At 40.3% G+C, this 22,383-nt stretch overlaps 3 protein-coding genes across 10 annotated transcripts in view; 2 read left to right on the top strand and 1 right to left on the bottom strand.

The window, feature by feature from the left end:
• The first annotated feature begins 74 nt into the window (after nt 1-74).
• spartb (spartin b) lies at nt 75-11,236 on the top strand. 3 transcript variants are annotated; one of them, XM_028571410.1, is made up of 9 exons: nt 75-446; nt 2,458-3,302; nt 6,000-6,197; nt 8,207-8,348; nt 8,469-8,663; nt 9,051-9,209; nt 9,327-9,417; nt 9,611-9,655; nt 10,425-11,236. In XM_028571410.1, the coding sequence occupies exons 2-9, from the start codon at nt 2,463-2,465 to the stop codon at nt 10,627-10,629; spliced, it is 1,875 nt and encodes a 624-aa protein (XP_028427211.1). In that variant the 5' UTR covers nt 75-446; nt 2,458-2,462; the 3' UTR covers nt 10,630-11,236. The 3 variants fall into 3 exon arrangements, with proteins under 3 accessions (XP_028427211.1, XP_028427210.1, XP_028427217.1); XM_028571409.1 differs by lacking the exon at nt 75-446 and adding an exon at nt 1,623-1,946; XM_028571416.1 differs by lacking the exons at nt 75-446; nt 9,611-9,655 and adding an exon at nt 1,623-1,946.
• Nucleotides 11,237-13,719: 2,483 nt separating this feature from the next.
• LOC114552812 (uncharacterized) lies at nt 13,720-17,387 on the bottom strand. Of its 4 annotated transcripts, none has more exons than XM_028573891.1 (6): nt 17,148-17,387; nt 16,042-16,152; nt 15,691-15,835; nt 15,537-15,604; nt 15,367-15,434; nt 13,720-15,199 (listed from the first exon to the last, which is right to left on the bottom strand). In XM_028573891.1, the coding sequence occupies exons 1-6, from the start codon at nt 17,168-17,170 to the stop codon at nt 14,391-14,393; spliced, it is 1,224 nt and encodes a 407-aa protein (XP_028429692.1). In that variant the 5' UTR covers nt 17,171-17,387; the 3' UTR covers nt 13,720-14,390. The 4 variants fall into 4 exon arrangements, with proteins under 4 accessions (XP_028429692.1, XP_028429693.1, XP_028429695.1 ...); XM_028573892.1 differs by having other exon boundaries at nt 16,092-16,152; XM_028573894.1 differs by having other exon boundaries at nt 16,133-16,152.
• Nucleotides 17,388-17,495: 108 nt separating this feature from the next.
• The window catches only part of LOC114552477 (serine/threonine-protein kinase DCLK1), a 31,164-nt gene continuing 26,276 nt past the window's right edge, over nt 17,496-22,383 (top strand). For all 3 annotated transcript variants that reach the window (XM_028573307.1, XM_028573306.1, XM_028573305.1), the window contains exons 1-3: nt 17,496-18,379; nt 18,705-19,087; nt 19,341-19,687. In XM_028573307.1, coding sequence (XP_028429108.1) covers nt 18,727-19,087; nt 19,341-19,687 — 708 coding nt within the window. In that variant the 5' untranslated portion in view covers nt 17,496-18,379; nt 18,705-18,726. The remainder of the gene's footprint in view (nt 18,380-18,704; nt 19,088-19,340; nt 19,688-22,383) is intronic.

The raw sequence follows: 22,383 nt of genomic DNA, 5'->3' as shown, positions 1-22,383 counted from the left end.
TGGTGGTATCATGCTGTACACCAGGAAGAAGATGTGATGGAAAGGAAAACCAACAAACTCAATGCTGTATGTGTATATATATTAACATTTATTAAAAGAACATCCTTGACAAAGCGTCTCACACAACATGGTACAAAAACAGATAGTATTGACACGCACTTATATACACAATAATCGACATGCTACTACGGACACAATATGTGAGAGGTTTTTCACAGTATATTGTACTGAAATATATCATTTCATTTGAAACTTTAATCTACTTTTTTTCCCTTTCTAACAGAGAGGTTTTGTGTCACGCTTTGCAGAGAAGCAAGGCTTGGAGGGCCAGGTGAAGAAAAGTGCTTTTTGTGGAAAAGAATGGTTTAGCCAACACTGCCACCTAGTGACCACAACCAGGAACTCTCCAGAGTGAGCTACCTACCATTATGGAAACGTAGGCGGAGGTATTTTACGGTGCATCTTTTAATTCTGCAGAAACTCAATCAGTAACTGATACACATCAGTATAATTTGCATCATTGCTGGCATCCCTAAAGTTCTGGTGATAACATATGTACAAACTTGTGGTAGCCTGTGATGTAAGGAGCATTTAAAAACATTTCAAGTCACATGCTGGCAGAAAGTTTGAGTTAATATTGTTTGTGCAACGGTATATGACCTTTGATCTGGTATTATAAATAAATCTGCTCTGTGATTCACGTCAGCTGTGCACCAAGTATTTATTTAGTCAGCCAGGATTACAGAGCAGACTGCATTTCTGGTTTATTAATCTGAATCAGAAATGAGTTTATTGCCACAGTACGTGGGATTTGCCTTGGTGATTGGTGCGTACATACACAAACAATCATATTAAACATGAATACGAAGTAAACAATAAATACAGAATGAAAAATATAGTATGTGCAGATGTATAGTCCAGGATGGAGGTAAGTGCAAGTGTAATGACTAGGGATAGGGAGGGGTTAAGTCAGTGCTTTTATTAAAGACACTTGAAATCTATTAACAGCATCAACAGTACTACAATTGTAGTATTTTTCATTTAGCCAGTTGATCTTTTCAGACCATTCAATACAATAATCAACGTTAAAAATAGTGTTAATTCAAAACTTATTTCAGAGGCATTGCACAAGACAAGCTTGTTGTATGGGTCAACTTTAAGCAGTAGTATTTGCTAACCTGCATTTGTACTACTTAAATCTAATTTCAGGCAATATACCAGTTCAGCTACACTTTATTTACAGTGTTAACCATAACCATAGAAATCTGCTATTAAAAATTGTACATTAAAGCACATCACATCCAGACAGGTAACATTAAAACCATAGACTGTATTATACAGTCTGTGGTTTTAACATATATTGTATTTGGCTATTTACTTGCACTTATTTACCGCAATGAATTTATTAAATAAATCTCCTATAAACTCAGACATATGAAATGTATGTCAAGCACTTTGTCGGTGCCCTTTCCTCCGTGTTAGTGGAGAGGAGAGAAGAGGCTAGTGTATTCATTGCATGGAGAGTAGTTCACATTAGTTCACATAGGGTAGTTCATCTGGCGTCGATGCAGCAATTGTAGCATCACTTCCGGTTAATACTTTCAAAATAAAACAAAGTGTAGCCACGCTTCAGGGCACATCAGGGGCATGACGTTGCACGTTATTTTGTCATGTTGAAGCAAAGCGTCGATACATCCTGTCACAATACTTCAAAGGTCAACATTGTGGAGAGTAGTGTGTAACATCACTACTACATTCCACTGGAGAGACTTTAACAGGTCCATCGGCGATTACCGAGTACCGACAGACCCCAGCTTTACTCAGGGCGAAGGCTGCTGACGCTGTTCAATAGTTAGAAGGATCCGTTTTGACAAGAACACGTCACGTTAGCTACAAAATAGCTAACTGACTAATTAAGTTGTTTTTCGGAGTTTTTCGCTGACTGGGTAAGCCTGGATACCGTAAGCTAATGAAGGAGCTAATGCTAACGAGCTAATACTAATCATGTTATTAACAGACTTCTTATATTTACGTTGCTGTTGGTACAGTAACATGGCGTAATAACTGAACTCGTGTAAACAGAAACGTTAGCTGTTGTTAGTTTGTGTTGGCAACTTTATAATCAGCATTAGCCTACTTTAGCGACCTCTTTTAAACCAGATAAACAAACGCACATAATTGCAGTGAATTAGCTATGTAACTTATTTATTCAATACAATTACACGGGCCTTCTTTCTGAGTGATATTAAACTATTTCTAATTGTGAATAAGGTGATCTTAACACTGGGGCCGAAGTTAAGTCAGCAGTAGAATAACCTTTAACCTTAAATAACGTCAAGTATTATGATGTGTGTTACATTCTAGCAATGGTGACAATCTGCCCTCTCATGCTGGACATCATTAGTGCTGTATGTATGGATAAGGTCAGTTGTAAACAAAGCTAATGTCTTATTTCAGAGGGAATGGAGAAAGCTAAACAGGATGCATTCGACAGTGCCAGACTTCAAGTTATCAAAGATGGCTATGAGAGGGCTTTCGAGTGCATTAATAAAGGACTCACAGTAGATGAAGCTGGAGACAAGGCCCAGGCCCTGGAGCTCTACAAGCGAGGGCGACAGCACCTCCTCCGGGCCATTAGTGTGCCCTCACAGGGAGAGGAGTGTGTCGGCAGCTCCTGGGAATCAGCCAGGCAGATGCAGCAGAAGATGCAGGAGACGCTGAACAACATCACCACTCGCCTGGCCATACTAGAGACTAGCTCGGACCTTGAATCTGCAACTACACTAAACACTAGCAGTGTGTCTGGCCTTGATGCTACAGATGCATCTGAAGAAGGTCTCTACCCAAAACTTCCCACCAAAAACAAGCCAGAGAAGCCAGCTCCACCAAAGCTACATTTTCCTAACAGCCAGGCAGCAGGAGCTGTAGGAGGGGTGCCAGCATGCAGTAGTGAGGGTCTGCCTCTCTCACCTACCAGACAGCCTGTGGTTCCAGCGGAAAAGCCTCCAGCTTACTCTCCTCAGGCGGCTGACGGCCACCTATCTGTCTCATATGGAACGGAGTCAGGGGAAATGTCATTGGTTGGGGAGGAGTTCTACAGTCGTACATCTAACTCAACACCATCTCCCCAGAGTATGGGAGAAGAAGGAGAGGAGCTGGTGTATATCCCTCACGGTGTACAGATATTCTTTGTCACTCCTGAAGGACAGGTGAGCGCTCCGTCGTACCCGGGCTTCCTGCGGCTGGTGAAGTTTACTAGTAACCATGAAGCGATGCCCAACCGACCACCAGCATTTCTGCAGGTAAGAGAAATATAAATATTTCCTGCACACTAAACACTCACTGGTATAAGTTTGAAAGGACTAGATTAGCCCTCGTGCCCATCTGATGCAATAAGTAATGTCATCACTGCAGTGTTCCAAGGCATTCTTGTACCATTGAACCTGATTTTGTAACATTTGCTCGGCTAATCAAGACCTCTTTGACTGTGAGTCATCAGCAGGGGGAGATATGCTTGTTAATGATCTCTATCCCTCACCCCATGGACCTGATCATGTGATTGTTGTTTACTGAGTGCCCTAAGCTCTTATGGGTTTATGGGTATGATGTCATCATCCTGGGAAATCCAATCAGGATAATTACTGGCTCAAAATTGGACATAGATGGTACCTCACTCATGACCGGTGAAGACGAAATTAACTTTCTCCACATTAGGAAAACTCAGATGATCTTATGACAATTTATTTACACAAGATAAAGTTGGTGTTATAAAACATAATAATAATAATAATAATAATAATAATAAAAATAGATAATGGACTTTAATTGTCATTGTGCAGTACAACCATACAACAAAATTTGCTTGTGCAACTTCTAAAACAATACTCACTTTAATATACACACTCACACAATAAATAAAATAAGAAAAGAAAAAACATTATCAAGGCATCCCATTGCATAGAATCCCTATGTAGAAAGTGCAACTGTGCTGGCTGGGGGGTGGGGAGGCATGATTGTTCATTTCTGTGATGGCCCTGTGGATATAACTGTTCTGCAGCCTGGAGATGCGTGCGCTAAAAGCCCGATACCACCTGCCAGATGGAAGCAGGGAGAAGAGATGGTTTGAGGGGTGTGTCTCATCCTGCAGAATATTGTGCGCTCGCCGGAGGCAGCAGATCTTAAAGATGTCGTCCAGTGGGAGCAGGGGAAGTCCAATGATTTTTTTTCAGCAGATCTTATGATTCGATTGAGGGATTTCCTGTCCTTCCCTGTGCAGTTGGCATACCATGCAGTCATACAGTATGTTATGACACTCAATGGAACAGTGGTAGAAGATCTTAAGCAGCTCAGCAGACGGGTTGCTCCTCTTGGGTGTTCGAAAAAAGTAGAGGCGCTGTTGCGCCTTTTTGACCATGGAGGTTGTGTTTCTCTCCCATTTTAGATCCTCTGAGATCATGATCCCCAAGAATTAAAACAGGAGACCTTTTCCACTTCCTCACCATTCACAATGAGGGGTCGGGGGTCCTCCTAACACCTTCTGAGGTCAACTATGATCTCCTTTGTTTTCTTGACATTCAGGGTCAGATTGTTGTCTTTGCAACATCCTGTCAGTCTGTCAACTTCAGCTCTCTCTCTAGTCGCTGTTAGAGATTTCTCCCACCAGAGTTGTGTCATCTGCGAATTTTATCATTGTATTCGAGGGGTGGGTGGAGATGCAGTCATACATATTTGAACCTAAATTATAATTTGTCCATGTTCATAAACAATACATAATCTTCGCACCCCTAACGTGTTAAACTACCAAAAGCAGATTTTTTTTAATTTATTTTTTACAGTATGGGCGGTGCTTAAAATGCACAGTGAAATACCAGAAAGTAGTTACAACTGTACAGTCTGATGCATTCAAATACAGCAGCACTACATTGAATCCTACATTGAAGGGGTTTATCGTGTTCAGTCTTTGTTGAAACAGTCAATAAGGTATTCACAAGTGATCACAAGATGGCTACATGTTATGTTGTCCCCAGCCAGTGTACAGACCACCAGGCCTTTGAACCACTTGCTTGGTTTGTAATGTGGAGGTCATATGTAAAAATTACAAACGACTACAAACAAGTGATAAGATAAGAAATAACATGGAGCTATGCAAGGATATCAGCGTGGACTTTCGTTAAAAGACTAAATCAATACTGTTATCTTATTCATTTTAACATTGAGGCCAAGGGACTACAGATGAATTATGGCAAATTTGGGTATTTTTGACCCATGTATAATCATGCATTTTTATTAATTTATACTGTCCCCTTCTTAAATTAACTGAATTGAATTGAACTTATCTTGTTTTAAGCAAGTTTCTGTTGTTTTGTGGAAGTGTCTTAGCCTGCTGTCAAAACAGCCAACACACAGACACTAGTGGATCATGAGACTCAAATTTGACTCTTCATTGGGGAATTTCCCAGGTGCATATTGCCAGCAGGTGACATCGTTGATTCACATGAGTGCAAGTATCTAAACCCTGCTTACACTGTTACGCCCTATAATCCTGTTAGACATGTGGCAGTCAGAGGGAGATGGTGTCCTCTGGTTTTCCTTCTCAGACGGTTCACTGTGATGCACTAATTAGAATCACCATTACACATGTGGCTTGTCATTTTGAGGTTATATTCTGAAATCTCTTTGCAGAGCTCCTTTCCCCTCTTACGTTTGGCAGGCAAGGCAGGCAGGCAGGCAGGCAGGCAGGCACCTTTATTTGTATAGCACATTTTAGCAACAGGGCAATTCAAAGTGCTTTACATAAAACATTAAAGTGCAGGTAAAAATGATTTAAAAAAAAATAAATAAAGTGACTTCCATGTGAATTTAATCATCATTGTACCTTGTAGTGTATGTGGACACATAGTTCATCGTGACATCGTACATGTAGTTATTTATCATCACTTTTTTTTGCAGCTGTTGCATTCTTTTTTTTCTCTTACCTTTTTTGTTTTGCTTCCTGCCAGGTGTGTGACTGGCTATACCCTCTCATGGCCATGGACTCCCCAGTGTTGCTGTGTAACACTGGTGTGTTTATGTTTCCGGACATGATGGCGCCAGGTCCAGGCTATTATGTTGGGGTGGTGTTGTCCTCTGAGCTGCCAGCTGCAGACAGACAGCTGTTCCAGGACTTGCTGTCCCAGATGACAGATCTCAGGGTACAGGTCAGTGGTCTTTTGGGGAGCAAATGGGGGCAATATATTTGAATATATATCAACACAAGTTATCTGCCGCTTAATGCCATGTATTTTCATGCTGATTTTCTCACTGACCAAATGCTCAGAGAAAGTGTCCTCTGAAATGTATAGGTTCTCACATCAAAATAGGTTTCCAAAGAATTATTACACAATGCCTTTTGGCAAATCCTCTTGTGTCAGTTTAGGCACAGAGAGCTATTTTAAGCAAATAAGACTGTGAAGAGTGCACTGGTGGTATTGGTAGTTACAGTCACGGGACTGTGGGTGTATCTTCATTTTGTGTACTGTTCAAAAGCTTAGATCACACTCCTCAGTCTTATTGTTTAATAATATGAATGTAGTACTAGAATGCCTGAGCATGGGGCGGCCTCTAGCTCACCCAGTAAGAGCGGTCCTGCAGCAGCGCGGGTTCAAATCTGGCTCGCTGCCCTTTGCTGCATGTCGTCCCCCATCTCTCTCGCCCTTTCTGATCTATCCACTGTCATTAAAGGGAAAAGCCCCAAAAAAATAAATAGAATGCCTGAGCGTCAGCTGCTAATGTTGACTTAACAAATCAGTGAATCTATTTGGGCCTAAAATAGATTTTTCCTCATACAAAGATATTTGTTGTTTAAAGATCCTGTGTTAAAATGCAGTTGAAAGTGCAAACTCAACAGTAACACAGCCCCCCCTCCCTCCAAAAAAGGAGTTCATTCATTTTAACTTTACGGACCGGCTACATTGCACGTGTAACGTATGCGGAGCAGATGTTCCAACACTACGCTTCCACCATAATCGATGAAACTGGCGACACCAGGCACGGGAGCAGTGCGTAGTGCTGCGTATGCTTCGCGGAGAGCCGCTCTAAAATCGTAAAAATCTTCTATTTATATTTACGTGATGGTAAATATAAATATATATTTACGCAAGGTGTGTATGGCCCTTTTACACAGAAATGGATCATAATGTGACATTACTTCTTTTAAATTAAACTATCGATATACCGGAAACGACTTAACTCATGTGAATGAACGTATTGGCAGTTTCATTTTGAGAGTTTGTTTTTATTTCTTGTTTCCCTTACCTGCGTCCTCTGATAACAGCTGACAGTAGATTGACGTTTTCCCAGCGCTGTGTCGGCTCCAAAAACTGAAGAAACCTCAACAATCCCAAAACTAAAGCTCGAGACCCCCTACCCCCCTACCTGAAGACCCTTCATTCCTCCAATAATCACAAACAAATTATGCAAGCATAGCAAACACTGCAGACATTAAATCTGTTCATCATATAAGAAAAATTTTACTTACTGCTATAATACTTTGAGGCTGCAGACTAACATGATTTTAAACTTTTTCATCGTTGTGGCCTGGCATGAAACTCTTGCTCCTGCTTAGTTCTGAGCTGGCACACTTCTCCAAGTTCCCCCTGCCTCAGCATTATGGGGATTTGAGACAGGCAGGTGAGGAGAACTAATCAGTTATAATGCTCTTATCTGCAGCCGTTGGAACAACCTCAAAGTTTCAGCTGAAAGACAAGTGCCAGTTCAGCCATCATGGAGGTAGAGACGCTGGCTCAGATCGATGCCAAACGAGGTCATTTTTGATTTATGCAATCAGCCTAGTCATCTTCTCTGATGGACCTGATTCCTTATCAGCAAGTACGCACTTTTGTGTTGTCATTTTTGGGTCAAGAAGAAGAATTGAGGTTTTCAGCACAAATGGAGACTGTTTTCTGACAGCACAGAGACCTTTTCAAATTTGGCAATCTCTTTGTAGCAAACAAATAGCGCATTGTAACGAGAAGCACAGAATAATAAAAGGAGCTATTGTGTGAATTAGGGGGTTACTTGGAGACAAGCATCTGAACGGAGATGTGTACAGCTTGCACAAAGTAGCAGACAAGTTGTCGAAAGATTTGACTGACAAGTAGGTCTTATTTTCAGCTCACGTTGTCTGTCTTCATCTTACATTAGCTAACCAATGTGTCTATATGATCAGGGTCCAGCTGAAGCTGCAGACAACATTAATCTCAGTCAGAAGGTGTCCATCGCTACACCCGAGGAGACCGAACCAGCTGTGGTCGAGGAGGAGAAGGCTCTGCCCGAGTGGAGTGAAAAGGTGGCCAGCGGGATCCTGACAGGTGAGGTCCAACTGTGTCTTCCCCCTAAAAATCATAATGCTTTTTTTTTTGGGTGAAAAATGAGTAAGGAAAGTCTAGAGACTCTGTGACTAGCCCTATATGATCCTCTTGGCCTATCAGGTGCGTCATGGCTAAGCTGGGGCCTGGTGAAAGGAGCGGAGTTCACAGGCAAGGCCATTCACAAAGGGGCATCTAAACTCAGGGAACACATCACCCCGGAGGACAAACCCACCCACGTCAGCCCCACCGTCACCAAAGGCCTCCATGTTGCCAAGCAAGCAACCGGGGGAGCTGTCAAAGTCAGCCAGTTTCTAGGTGACAAAGTCATTCCCAGTCAGCTGTTTTACCAACCTTGTGTGTAGGGCTGCAACTAGTTGATTAATGGGTCGATTATTTTCTCGATTAATCGATTGTTTGGTCTAAAATGTCACAAAATGGTGGACAGTTCCTCAAATGTCTCTTTATTCCACAATGCAAATATATTCATTATTCAGTTTTCTGTGAGGAGTGAAGAAACCAGAAAATATTCACATTTAAGCTGGAATCAAAGAATTTTGAAAAATGACTCAAACCAATAAATCGATTAACGAAATAGTTGGCGATTAATTAAATAGTTGACAGCTAATCGATTAATCTTTGCAGCTCTACCTGTGTGGTTATTTGGCAGTGGACCTCTAATTGAGTAATGCTGTGTAACTGCAGTGGACGGTGTGTGCACGGTCGCTGGCTGTGTGGGTCGAGAGTTGGCTCCCCACGTGAAAAAACACGGAGGCAAGCTGATCCCAGAGTCCATGAGGAAAGACAAGGACGGGCGTTCCAACATCGATGGAGCCATGGTGGTGGCTGCCAGTGGAGTGCAAGGTAGAGTGCATCATCTCCACTGATTCTAATCTCCACTTTATAGTCTCCAAGAGAAAGTTGTTTACGTAAGAGGACTAAAATATGCCAACATGCTTTGTATTTTGTGTATTTGCCCAGGATTTGCGACCATGTGGACTGGTTTGGAAGTAGCAGCAAAGGACATCACTACGAGTGTAGCATCAGAGACGGTCACCACCGTAAAACACAAGTAAGTCGTCAGTTTCAATTTAAAATAACTTGTTTGACCACTGTCACTTGCTTTAATATAAAGCAATTCAAGTTTTTGCTTGACACTGCTTTTTAAACAGGTTTTTGATGTGTATGTTGCAAATGACCTCTTGCATTGTTCATGCAAAACCAAACGTGCACTCACTTCTTTTCCTTTTCAATTTACTTTGCAGATTTAGGGGTCTACAAAACATCTTTGACCCACCTAATGAGAATAGGTGTCATTTTTCCTAATTATACACAGCTACTGCTAATACTACCATAACTCTTTTCACCACTAATCACAAGCATGACATGAGCCTTTTTTCTTTTCTTTCTTTGGAATGATTTGGCTCTCTAAAGTTATCTAAGCTGCTGTGCCTACTCACTGCCCTTCCCTGTGTGGCGGTTCACATGATGGTGCTGCTTATCACTGATTTCTCCACAAGTTTCACAGTTGGCAACTTTTCGGTCTATCCTGATTTAAAAAATCTTCCTATATTGTATAAATTGGTACTAACTGTTCCAATGATGAGCAAAATATCTACACAATATAGTTGATTATTTATTTGCAGGGTTGGGCTACATGAGCTAATATAAATTTAGTTCTTGTCATACAATGTCTCCCTTTTTAAGTGAAGTATCAAGTTATTTAATTAACTGGATTAGCCAAAAACAAACATTCCCATCCAGCTGTCTTATCATTTAATGGTTTCTTATTTAATAATCTGTATTTTTTGGGTGGGGGGAATTATACATACCAAGATAGATGATCAATTGCCCAGCCTTTAGATCTCTGAACCACAGTGAAAAGAAATTAAAATTCAGGTTCTTGCAGTCAGAAATTTCTTAATTTAAGATTGCGCACTTGCATGGGTGTAATCCTCACATTAAAATTCACATACAGCATGGCCTCTTGGGAAATCTTGCTCTGCATATCAATGAATTCTCCCCAAATCCTCTTTGTTTCTCGCTCTAACATCCCATCCAATCTGACTTCTGATGAAGGTACGGGGCAGCAGCAGGACAAGCCACAGACCACGCTGTCAATTCTGCCATTAATGTCGGTCTCACTGCCTGCAATGTCGACAACCTGGGGATCAAAGCTGTGGTGAAAAGGACTGGCAAGCAGACAGCGAAGGCCATTTTGGAAGATTACAAGCTCCAGGAAAAACCAGAGAATGGGAAGCAAGTGGAGAAATCGGGCAAATAGCTGGTAGTGCCCTGCCACATTCCTTCAGTAACGCCTTAAAGCATAATTTTTATTCTTCTATCAATGAAATCTATATTTAATATTCATTATTTATAAAACGTGTTCTATATTTACAAGGCAACTACTGTTTTATGCATATCCTATAGTTTGATACAGCTCTAAAGCACTTTAATCTTGATGTAAAATAAGATAGATGGACATAAATGAAGAGAAACAGCAGATTATATAGTCCAAATTAAAACATTGTTATACAGTATATTGATGCACACTGTCACATTCAGTTATCACTTATTTTGAAAGATAACAGTTTAAAGCAACACTATGTAACTTTCTTTCCCGATTCATTCCCCCTACAGGTTGAGACCGAAACGGGTAAAGTTACATAGTGTTGCTTTAACTCTGCTCAGCAAAGACAGCATTGAATTGCTGATATACATACACTGGAAATTGTCCTAATCTCCGTGAAGCATATTTGTGTTTAAGTTTATCCCCTGATAGGGCAAGTGCAATTTATATACTTTGAATGAATGATTAAAGGTCCTATGACATGGTGCTTTTTGGATGCTTTTATATAGGCCTTACTGGTCCCCTAATACTGTTATCTGAAGTCTCTTTTATATAGACCGTACTGGTCCCCTAATACTGTATCTGAAGTCTCTTTTATATAGACCTTAGTGGTCCCCTAATACTGTATCTGAAGTCTCTTTTTATATAGACCTTAGTGGTCTCCTAATACTGTATCTGAAGTCTCTTTTATATAGACCTTAGTGGTCCCCTAATACTGTATCTGAAGTCTCTTTTATATAGACCTTAGTGGCCCCCTAATACTGTATCTGAAGTCTCTTTTATATAGACCTTAGTGGCCCCCTAATACTGTATCTGAAGTTTCTTTTATATAGACCTTAGTGGCCCCCTAATACTGTATCTGAAGTCTCTTTTATATAGACCTTAGTGGCCCCCTAATACTGTATCTGAAGTCTCTTTTATATAGACCTTAGTGGTCCCCTAATACTGTATCTGAAGTCTCTTTTATATAGACCTTAGTGGCCCCCTAATACTGTATCTGAAGTTTCTTTTATATAGACCTTAGTGGTCCCCTAATACTGTATCTGAAGTCTCTTTTATATAGACCTTAGTGGTCCCCTAATATTGTATCTGAAGTCTCTTTTATATAGACCTTAGTGGTCCCCTAATATTGTATCTGAAGTCTCTTTTATATAGACCTTAGTGGTCCCCTAATACTGTATCTGAAGTCTCTTTTATATAGACCTTAGTGGTCCCCTAATATTGTATCTGAAGTCTCTTTTATATAGACCTTAGTGGTCCCCTAATATTGTATCTGAAGTCTCTTTCCTGAAATTCAGCAGAATTACAGCCACTAGAGCCAGTCCCACAATGAGCTTTACTTAGGATGTTCCATTTCTGTGGGGAGCAAGGTGGAGGGTGGGGGTGAGGCTTTGACCAACTGCCACTTTTCTCATTTGAAAGCCATGATGTCTTTCTCTCTCTCTCATGGGTGGGCCAAATTCTTTGGGCGGGCAAAGCAGAGAAAGGGGAGGTAACCTTGCTCCTTATGACCTCATAAAGGGAAGATTACTTTCGTTTATTTATTTATCTCAAACAATCAATTATGTTGCAAGACAAAAAAAAATGAAAACCATAAAACAAAAAATAAAATAAAAAATACAAAGGATTAGTTAGAGAAGGAGCAGACAGAAGCAACTAGCTAATTAGGTCCTGCTACTTATTTCACAAAATCATATTATTACAAAGTAAACAGATACAGCATACAATCTTTCGGTCTTACAATAACTTACAACAATACAATAATATACAACAATATCTTTAAATTACAAATTACAAGCCTATGTTTCGGTTTATTCTTTTTCTGTAATGGTCAAGTAATGATGTCTTTAATCTACTATTCTAGATTGGTTCATCTGAGCTTTCATTTTCTCAAAGGCAGAGCAGGATACCCAGGGCTCGGTTTACATCTATCACCATTTCTAGCCACTGGGGGACCATAGGCAGGCTGGGGGAATGCATATTAATGTTAATAAACCTCAGTGAAATGTTCATGCCATGGGACCTTTAATATTCTCTGTGTGTTGGTATCTTTAGATATAACTGTTTCAGACAAAACAAGTGTCCCGTTTTTCCCTGTGGTGTTTAAAATGAGAAGTAATCATTGCTGCTTACTGTGCCTGCAAACATCAAAACAATATACAGAAATCTATTGTGTTGTCAAGCTGTAATTTAATTCTATAGTCCATTGTTTTTTTGTTAGAACCTCAATACTAGAGTTTTTGAATGTGCCTATGAAGGAGTGTTACTAAAATGTTAATGTCTCTAAACTGCAAGTCTGAGGAGTGTGAAACTGTCAAACTGACTGTAGATTTGTGTTCTGCTACAATGTGCACTGCTGTCTTCTGCGTTTCACTTCAGTTGTATCCACATATTTTCAGTATTTCATATACAAATCTAGATTTTATTTTGATGGACAAAACATTAACAATGTGAATTTTGAAGTGTGATGCTAACTTGTTTATTTCGAGTTATCTGGTTTGTAATCTTATCAAACTCCAGCTTTAAGACCTCAACAGGTAAATGGAATTTAAAGTTGGCTTTCAAGTACTCCAGTTGTGCATTGAGATTTCTTAACCACCTGAAATACTAAGAATTTTCTGACAAAATAAAATGTTTAAATAAGCAAGAAATTCTATTTTTATTTTATTTTTGAAGATTTGTTGATTCACCGCTATTGTGTTCTCTGTTTAATTCTGTGTAATCTTAATACATCCATGGTTTAAATCCAGTAAATGCAATCTAGAATTTGTCGGCCTAATACCGCCATCTAGTGGCTGTATGTTTAATAACATGTTAATTTAATTATTTTTTTTAACAGTAGCATACTGATGGTTTATTCTGTAAATGTTTCTTATTAAGAACAAAAGAAATACCAAATGTTTCACATTTATTGTGTGACCAGGGTTGAAGTAATCACAAAATACAGTCCAGTGTTCAATATTCTGATTAGGTATACTAAGTACTTGAACTAGAAATATTTTTTCAAAATTCTCATCTGTGCTGCTGAGTCAGTTGAATTTCACAAAATACAAGTTCAATTCAAAATGTTAGTCTCAATATTTATTTCAAAGATTAACATTGACTGGGTTTATTCATAACTGAAGTGACGGAAGTATTCAGTCATCCAATGACTTCCCAGTTATGTAACACAAATAACATATGAATTGGCTATTTTTAAAATAGTCAAATGGATAATTCAATAAATGACTTATTTACCTCAGAAACTGAAAAGATGCAGAGCTGCCATTTCTTACAATGTTCTGTAGAAAGAAAAATGTACTAAAGACAAACTGAAATGCCATCTGTAACAACAACAAAAAAAATGGGGAAAACCTGCCAGCACTTTTTACTCAAATGTGTTTTATTGGTGTCTGTGTACCATGCTGCACACAGACCTCATGGACTTGGTCACTATGAGCTACAATTTGTTGGCTGTACCGTAACGATGACAGTAGTCATGTATCCCCTGCTACTTTGCCCCTTAAGCAAAATCACAAAAAATGCAGCTTTTGCTCAATAATATGTGAGAGAGAGAAAAAAAAAAAACTTTATATACATCTGTCACATATGTATATAGACCAACAAAAAAGCAACAACACTAATATCTCAACATCTATTTCTCTAATATTGGCTGTATATATTTCACATGAATATGTACGTGATATATGACATAGTTAGTTGGACCCTGTGTACGGTGAAAGAACAACGTTTACAAGGTTAGCGTCAGGGAAGCACAAGTTACCATTGGTATCTAACAGCAAATCCAGCCACAATGGATTGACCACATCTTGTGGACTGTCTGTCAAAGGGCTACTGCTACACAGGTCACCCTCCTGAAGGAGTCTTGAATCACACAGAGCATCTGACACTGGCTCATTTCCAGCCTCAGGTGTCAGCTCATTAGAACTTGAAGTTGCACTTTGAAACATAGAAAACAGGATGAGTGGTTGGTTTGTAAAATCTACTGCTGAATCGCTGTCAGCTGTGCCAACGAGAGGTGAATGGATCGGACCTTGTTCTACCGGGGGCATGATGAAGTTTACTTCTGTAGTCTGTTCAGGTGGGCTGTAGGCTTGGACAAAATTCACTGATGGGAGAGCAACAGGATCCCCCAGGCCAGGATCAACATCCCATAGTGCGTGGCTTGAAGATGGGTGCGACCCAATCTGTGGTAAAAAAGTGGGATGGATCATCGCAGGTGGGAAAGCACATGAAGTAGGGTTAATAAATGCAGGGGTCAGGTTGATCCAGTTTTTTTCCACGGACTGAAACGAGGCAGAGAGAAATTGATCCTGGCACACCGGCAGCATTTGTCCCCGAGGAACAGCAGATTTGTCCAGCAGTATTGGCGGGGCGTGCACTGTGGTCAGGCAGTCAGCTGGAGGAAGCATCTGGTCCGTTGTCAGAGGGCTGGTTACTGTGCTAGATGCCTGAGTCACTCGTTTACAGATCTTCAGCTGAGTGCATCTTCTTGAGACATGATCTAAAATGACATAATACGGTATGTTAAACTCACACTGCAGTCAAGGTTCTTTAACAATGCAATTCATTTATTTGACAATTTGCTATCCCGGGCTTGCGGAGCGTAGTCAATACAACTGCATCCACAGACACAAAATGCAATGAAGTAAAGTTAATAAATAGTCATACCCTCAGTGGACTTCTTAGCAGCCGACTTTGCTCCATGCAAAGTTTTCTTCTTTAGCCCGACTGTTCTTCTGTGGGAAAGAAATATTTCACACTTAGCACTTTTGCTATTACTAAAAGCTAAAATTGAACTTCCACAGTCTTAATAACTCTATGGCTCAGAGAGTTTGTACCGTTTCTTCTGTGGCATTTCTACGTTTTTCCACGAACAACTCACATTGGCCTCAACTGCTTTATTAACCTGTGGAAAACCAGACATCAAGTTGTGAAAATTATTACAGCCAAAGATGATCTTTCCATGCTGCCAAAAGGATGCAGTAGACCTACTTTAGACAGAATGTTTGGAGGCAGAGTCTGCTTCAGGTAGCTCATGTACTTTGTGGTGAGCTCTAAAGTGGTCGCTGTGTCTAACTGACCCTTGACAAAGGGCAGAAGATCACACAAGCGTCGACAAGATGTTCTAATTTGAAGCCTGGGAAAATACATGAGAATTTGTGAATATGTACAGTAAACACGACCAACAAGTTTTTGATAATTCTCTCCAAATTAGGAATATGGCACACACAAGAACGTAACATAATGTACAAGATGCCCATAACAGAAAGCACAAGAATTTCAGCAGAAAACTGCTTTCAGTTGCTTTGATGAAACCACAATCTGGAATCGACTAAGTCCAACCTCCGTTTCTGTTCCTTGCAAGAATGAAGAGAAGCCTGGAGCTCACTTTCCTTTTTAGAAGAGGCGTAGCACTTCCCTCTAGTAGCTTTACCTTTAAGATCATCCTTGGACCTAAGTGCAAACAACAACAGGGTAGACGTGCAGTTTAGTGTCCCAAATTCCTCATACAATGTCCTTAATTAATCATGAACCTGCAAAACCACCTGTACTACCCTAACCTGTCTCAAATAAGACCCTCATCATTTGGGACACTCAGTTTTTGGATAATAATTTCTGACACTAAACTGCACGTAGGCCCAACAACATAGGTGAAGTGAAGTGAAGATGAAAAGTGTTCAGTTTCCTTTATTTTTTTTTTTTAATATCAAAAAGCTGTACAGCATAAGACATCTGTCCCTAGACCCAGGTGGTTTTGAGGTTTGATAAGATTGGAGTCACTTGCTCCCAGGTTTGCAAAAAAATATTTTTTTAAACCCTTAACATGCTGTAACATAGGCTACATCTGACTTGAAAGTGCTTCTCTAAATATCCAGGTTACCTTCCAGATATTCACCGAAAACTTGTGTCTTATGTCTATAAGCTTTATGGACAATATTTACAAATACATAGACTTCATCTTCATACTTTATGGAAGACACAAACCTATATTGTTTATATTATTTTTATCCTTCTTACATTTAGAGAATGTGTGACATGCACCAACCACACCATGACAAATCCCTTGTATGTGCAAAAAACGTACTTGGCAATAAAGCCCTTTCTGATTCTGATTCTGAACTGATCAATGTTCCCCTTATACTAGAAGTCAACTTCTCAACAAGTTATTCCATCGTTTTAAGATCTTTAGTGGGACAGCCTGATCAGCACTGTGACTTTTTGAAAATAACCTTTCCAATTTTTAGATGCTTTCAGCAGGCCAGCTGGACAAAAGCCATATGTAATAAAGTAATTGTTTGCATCAGTATGATCAAATTCAAAAATGCTGAGCCATAAAAAAAAAAAGTGCCCTAGACCCACTCCCACATTAAGTATTCATGCAAGATGTAGGCCTATGGTATATGACAGTCTGCTGGGAAGATTTTGATACAAAAACACGTGCAAATTACCCATTAGGTGGTCTTCTGCTCATTCTTAAGTGATGGTTATTAGTTCCCGTGTGGAATGCGTCCTTCGCCCGCTCATCACGCTTATCCACGCGCTCGGCGTGTGACTCAACAATTAATTACAATATATCACACAGCTGTGTGGGTTGGTCGCCATCGTCAACGGCACATGGACCTTTTTCACAGCAGACATGTCGACTTGTCATAGTTGGAAAAGCACAGCTGAAACTGATAACCTTGACGATGGCTCAGTTCCATCAAGTGTCCCAGTAAGATATTTCAGTGAGTCAGCATGCACAATAACAGGGCCTCTCCTAAGTGGAATGCAGCCATCATTAATGGGTTTGAATTCACCTGTGCTTTTCCTACTATTTTCAACATGTCTGCCGTGAAAAAGGTCTACAGCACATGGAATGTGTACAGTGCAGTCTTGGCTCACTCTGTAACCCCAGCATGTTACTCTGCTCGGTCACCATTGTGTGGGGATTTTTAATACCTGTTTTCCAGCAGCGGAAAACATATCCGTTTATGAAATAAACAAATATCCACTTTAGCTAAGCTAATGCTAGGTTTAGGTCATTGACTGTAAATGGTTTACCTTAACGTTACATAATTGAAAACTAAGTAGCAAACGCCACCTTAAAAAAAAAAAAAATCATTGAAAAAGGTAAGTTTTAAACATTTGTTTAGCCTAGCATAGCTAGCTATAGCGTTAGGGTTTCAGTCAGTTTGCTAGCTAGTTAGCGTTAGCTGGTGAGGTTAATCTGAAAGCTTGCTGCCGAGCCCAGTGGTAACTTCAAGCTAATCACACGCTTTTCTGTGACTGTGAGCTAACTTAATAGTGATGAGTGGACTGGTTTTTATTAAGGTGCAAGTATCCCAGTTATGAGGTTATTAAAGAAGGTCAACGTGAACGCGCATCATTTTAGCTATAAACCGTGCACAGAGATTTCTGTGTCTGTGAGGGCGCGCCATGGCAGCAACGTGCACGAGGAGCGCTGACACCCGAGCGATCCGATGTAAATCACTGCAATGGGAGGGGAAGAGAGGGGAGGGGAGGGGAGGACACCGGCTACAGCCCTGCCTCCTCCCTGCATGCGAACACACGGCAGGCAGGAGAGAAGACCATCACAGGGGCAACAAAGGGACGCTGGTTCATTTAAGGCATCAGATGAATACATGATTCGTTGAGACCACTTCTGTTTACAGCATCTGCATCTGTCCTCCCCTCAAAGGTAAGGGATTGCACCAGAACAAGACCATCCATATACTGTTTCTTTCTGTATGTATGTATGTATATGTTACCCATCATAAGCTTTATCTCAATTAAGATTCGTGGCCATGTTGGTGTTGTACTCTCCACATTGCTTTAAAGATTGAATTGAGACCCACTAGGGAGCATGAAATGGGTGTGACATGTTACTTCATTATGTGTGTACCACACCAGCACCATCGAAGCTTGTATCAGGAGTGTAAGCAACTGACAGAATGCCTAATTGCTTTTTATGTATTATAGAAGTTTGGGTTAAATGGCTTAAGCATTCTCCCTATAATATTTAGGGTGTAATTGCACTGCACAGTCATGGAGCTGGAGCACTTTGATGAGCGGGACAAGGCTCAGCGATATACCCGAAGGGGCTCAAGAGGGAATGGGCTCCCCAGTCCCACTCATAGCGCTCACTGCAGCCTGTACAGAACCAGGACCCTGCAAGCACTCATCTCAGAAAAGAAGGCCAAGAAGATTCGTTTCTACCGCAATGGGGACCGCTATTTCAAAGGGATTGTGTATGCCATTTCTCAGGAGAGATTTAGGTCTATCGAGGCACTCCTGGCTGACCTCACAAGATCTCTGTCAGATAATGTCAACTTGCCACAAGGGGTGCGGACCATATATACCATTGATGGGACGTCGAAGATCACCTCCATGGACCAGCTGGTTGAAGGTGAGAAGTGTTCCTAAATTGTTGTAATTCTGCCCCAGATTTAGTTAATATTGTGTGATGTGAGATCAATGAAGTGACAAACTCCACCAAAATTAACTGTTGATGCAGATCAAAACAAAATGCATGACTTCCCCAGTCTTGTAGAGCAGAATAAGCCTGTATTACACTATGGTGGGATCTTTTCATTATCTTTATCCCTTTTTAGTTTGTGGAAAATTAGAAAACTTCTTTAATGTGTCTTGATTTTCTGCAGGGGAGAGCTATGTTTGTGCATCCATAGAGCCCTTCAAGATGCTAGACTACACAAAGAATGTAAATCCCAACTGGGCAGTCGGTGCTAGGACTGCTGCAGCCCTCCGTGACCCTTCTTCCCTTGGTAGCGCCAAGACTGGAGCCCCAGAAACCAGGGAGGGCAAGGACTTCATTAAGCCCAAACTGGTAACCATTGTCCGCAGTGGAGTAAAGCCTCGTAAGGCCGTACGGATCTTGCTCAACAAGAAGACTGCACACTCCTTTGAGCAAGTCATGACTGACGTCACAGACGCCATCAAGCTGGACTCTGGAGTCGTCAAAAGGCTATATACTGTTGACGGCAAGATGGTAGGTGTTACCATTTCTAATGCTGATTCTGTGAACCTCACTTTTGCAAACTTCTAATATAAAAGCATGTTTCTAAATGGGGTACACTGGAGAAAATTACATTTGGATAATGGATACATTTTTTTTTTTTTTTTTTTTTTTTTTTTTTTGGGGAGTGTAACAATTGTTCTATTAAACCAGACAGAACTGTTAAATGACTTCAGCAAAAAGAATTTTTCTGAAATTTGAAATAATTTAACATTGTAGTGAATGTGATTACACATTTGCTGTGTCATGCTACTGTCTTCTGAAGTACACAGCCCATATTACGTTGTGTAACTACAGCATGTAGATGTGTGATACAGTGTATACCAGTTAATTAGGGAATCATATCTACTTAATGTTCGAAAGTTGCATAGGCCTTTGCCCTACCTCTGTCTGTGCATGACTTTCAGTGCTCCCCTAACTCAGAGAGAGAACATTAGTTAATCTGCATTTTTGAAAAAGTAACCACTTTTACATAAACTTAAGAGATGTTAACCCACTAATCTAGCCTATACTCTAATTTGTTTATTTACAGTATGCATCCTAAGTGCACTTTACCTGAAAGTACCATTATCTTAGACAACTGATACATTAATTGCTCACTAGTTGGGAAGAAGACAGGATGCTTTTGTTGGGATGCTTTTGTTGGATAGAAGTCAAAGGATGCTGGCAAGACCTTTTATCTGTTCATAGAATTACTGTGTGCAGCACATACATTTGGTAGGGGAGACTGGTATACTGCTGTTTAGTTTAAATGTTCTCTCCACCTTCGGTCTTCCCATTAATGGTACTGAACGGTATCTCGCATAGGGATCTTACATCTGCACATGAGGCAGACTTGGTACACATTTCTTCTGAGTTTATAGAGCACAGTGAGGGAGTTTTGAGGTTTAAGAACAACCAGAACTTTTCCTTTGTTATTCATGTCTCTGAGAATTGCTTCCTTACCCAAAGAGAGAGACAACCTGGTAGGTTCAAAGTCAACTGGGAATATTTGCTAAATGTATTACAAGAAATGGGTTTCTAGGACTTCATCTAATTATCCTACGAAACAGTAGCACGCTATTGAATGGATTTCGTATTCACTTAATAAGTTAGTTGGGATGTGGGCCTTAAAGTGTTACAAATGGAAAACACTGCACATGAAGCTGAGTGAAAAAAATGAGTTACCAAACATCCCACAGAAATAATTAGCTTTTAACTAAACCTATTCATAAATTATCACCTGCACGCTACATTAGTATCCTTATCACAAAATATGACTTCTTTTTTTTTTTTTTTTTTCTTCTGATGGTTGCTATGGTTTCCTGATCTGGTTGCTAAGGAACAGCCTCTGCGGCAGAGCGGTGCAGTAGTAATGTCAGCACTGTATGTGTAGTGCAAGACGGCTTATAGATGCGGTGCTTGGTCTGGCAGCCTTTTTATACACATGGTGGCAAAAAAGGAGCACATGGCTGGTATAATCCTGGATAGGACCCATTCTTTAATGGTAGAGGGAACAGTTGGGGATTTTCATATGAACAAACTGCTTTCACAAATCCTCTCAATTTTAGGAATACAGATGGTTTAGCAAAGCTTAAATGTATGGAATTGCAATGGACCAAAGGTAGATGTCCGTCATGTATACTGTGTGAAAGTGAAACAGAATTTCCTTCTCCGTTCTGCATTTATCTCTCACACCAGGTACGGTATTTGCCAGGTATTGTTGCCTAGTTTGTTTAGTGGTTTGAATATCATCTATGCTTTCCAAATAAGCTTTAGTGTTATGTGCTTGGCAGTGCAGCTCTGTGCTCTAGTTTTCGTGCTTTTTGTACTTTTTGTCATGTTGTGACTCCAGATGGCATCACAGGGCCTGCTTTCATGGGTGTTTAACCTTTTGGTAAATGACCTGCTTAGGCTGTTGCTCCTGAGAAAAGGACATTCTGTGAACAATTAATTCTAGTAAGTTTGTTTTTTAAACAATGTTCATTTAGTAAAATTTCCAGACACAACTACCTAATTAGCCTATGTATTTACTTAAAATGGTATAACTGCTTGTTACGCATTTCTTGTATTAGTGTATTGGCTACAGTTTTAACATTGCTGTTAGAATTTCTGATATTCTTGTTCAGTCACATTCAGTCATCTCTCTTGATTCTTCTTCTGCAAAAGTAATAGACAATTTCTGTTTATTCACATTAATTTTAGACTCATGATTCATGTTTCTATTAGTGGATCTGCTTAGCGGGTGGCTTTGCTTGATGGCTGTGATCCTTGGCCAAATGGGCTTAGCCAAGTTAATGGTCTTGGGCTGTACTTTAAATCTCAGATGACTGATAATTCATAAAACATTATCCACACTGGTGTGGCCGGGTTGGGTCAGTGGGTAGAGCAGGCGCACATATACTGAAGTTTATGCCTTGACGCAGAGCTCCAGGGTTCGAATCCGACCTGTGACGATTTCCTGCAGGTCTTGCTCCTCTCGCTCCCCTTTCTCACCCTGCTATCCTGTCAAAAATTAAAGGCAAAAAAGCCCCAAAAAATCTTTAACAAAAAACATTATCTACAATGAAATGAAGTACAGACGTATAAGGTAGAAAGAAAGCGATAGGAACAGACAATGTGCAGACAAGGCCCTTGGGGGCAAGAAAACATGCCGTGGCCTGCTGTTGTATGTGGGGTGAAGCAGAGAA

This window comes from Perca flavescens, chromosome 3, assembly GCF_004354835.1.
Source record: "Perca flavescens isolate YP-PL-M2 chromosome 3, PFLA_1.0, whole genome shotgun sequence".
Classification (NCBI taxonomy): Eukaryota; Metazoa; Chordata; class Actinopteri; order Perciformes; family Percidae; genus Perca; species Perca flavescens.
The sequence above is the reverse complement of the archived record's forward strand: the minus strand, read 5'-3'. Positions and strand labels throughout refer to the sequence as shown.

What these genes read in the sequence shown, in the direction of transcription:
- spartb (XM_028571410.1), top strand. Translation starts at nt 2,463, where the DNA reads ATGGAGAAAGCTAAACAGGATGCATTCGACAGTGCCAGACTTCAAGTT. An exon ending in GGCCAGCGGGATCCTGACAG is followed by an intron (nt 8,349 to 8,468) that starts GTGAGGTCCAAC and finishes TTGGCCTATCAG; the next exon opens with GTGCGTCATGGCTAAGCTGG. An exon ending in GACCCACCTAATGAGAATAG is followed by an intron (nt 9,656 to 10,424) that starts GTGTCATTTTTC and finishes CTTCTGATGAAG; the next exon opens with GTACGGGGCAGCAGCAGGAC.
- LOC114552812 (XM_028573891.1), bottom strand. Translation starts at nt 17,170, where the DNA reads ATGAGCAGAAGACCACCTAATGG. An exon ending in AGCAGAAGACCACCTAATGG is followed by an intron (nt 16,153 to 17,147) that starts GTAATTTGCACG and finishes GTTTGCACTTAG; the next exon opens with GTCCAAGGATGATCTTAAAG. An exon ending in TGCAAGGAACAGAAACGGAG is followed by an intron (nt 15,836 to 16,041) that starts GTTGGACTTAGT and finishes GTATTTTCCCAG; the next exon opens with GCTTCAAATTAGAACATCTT.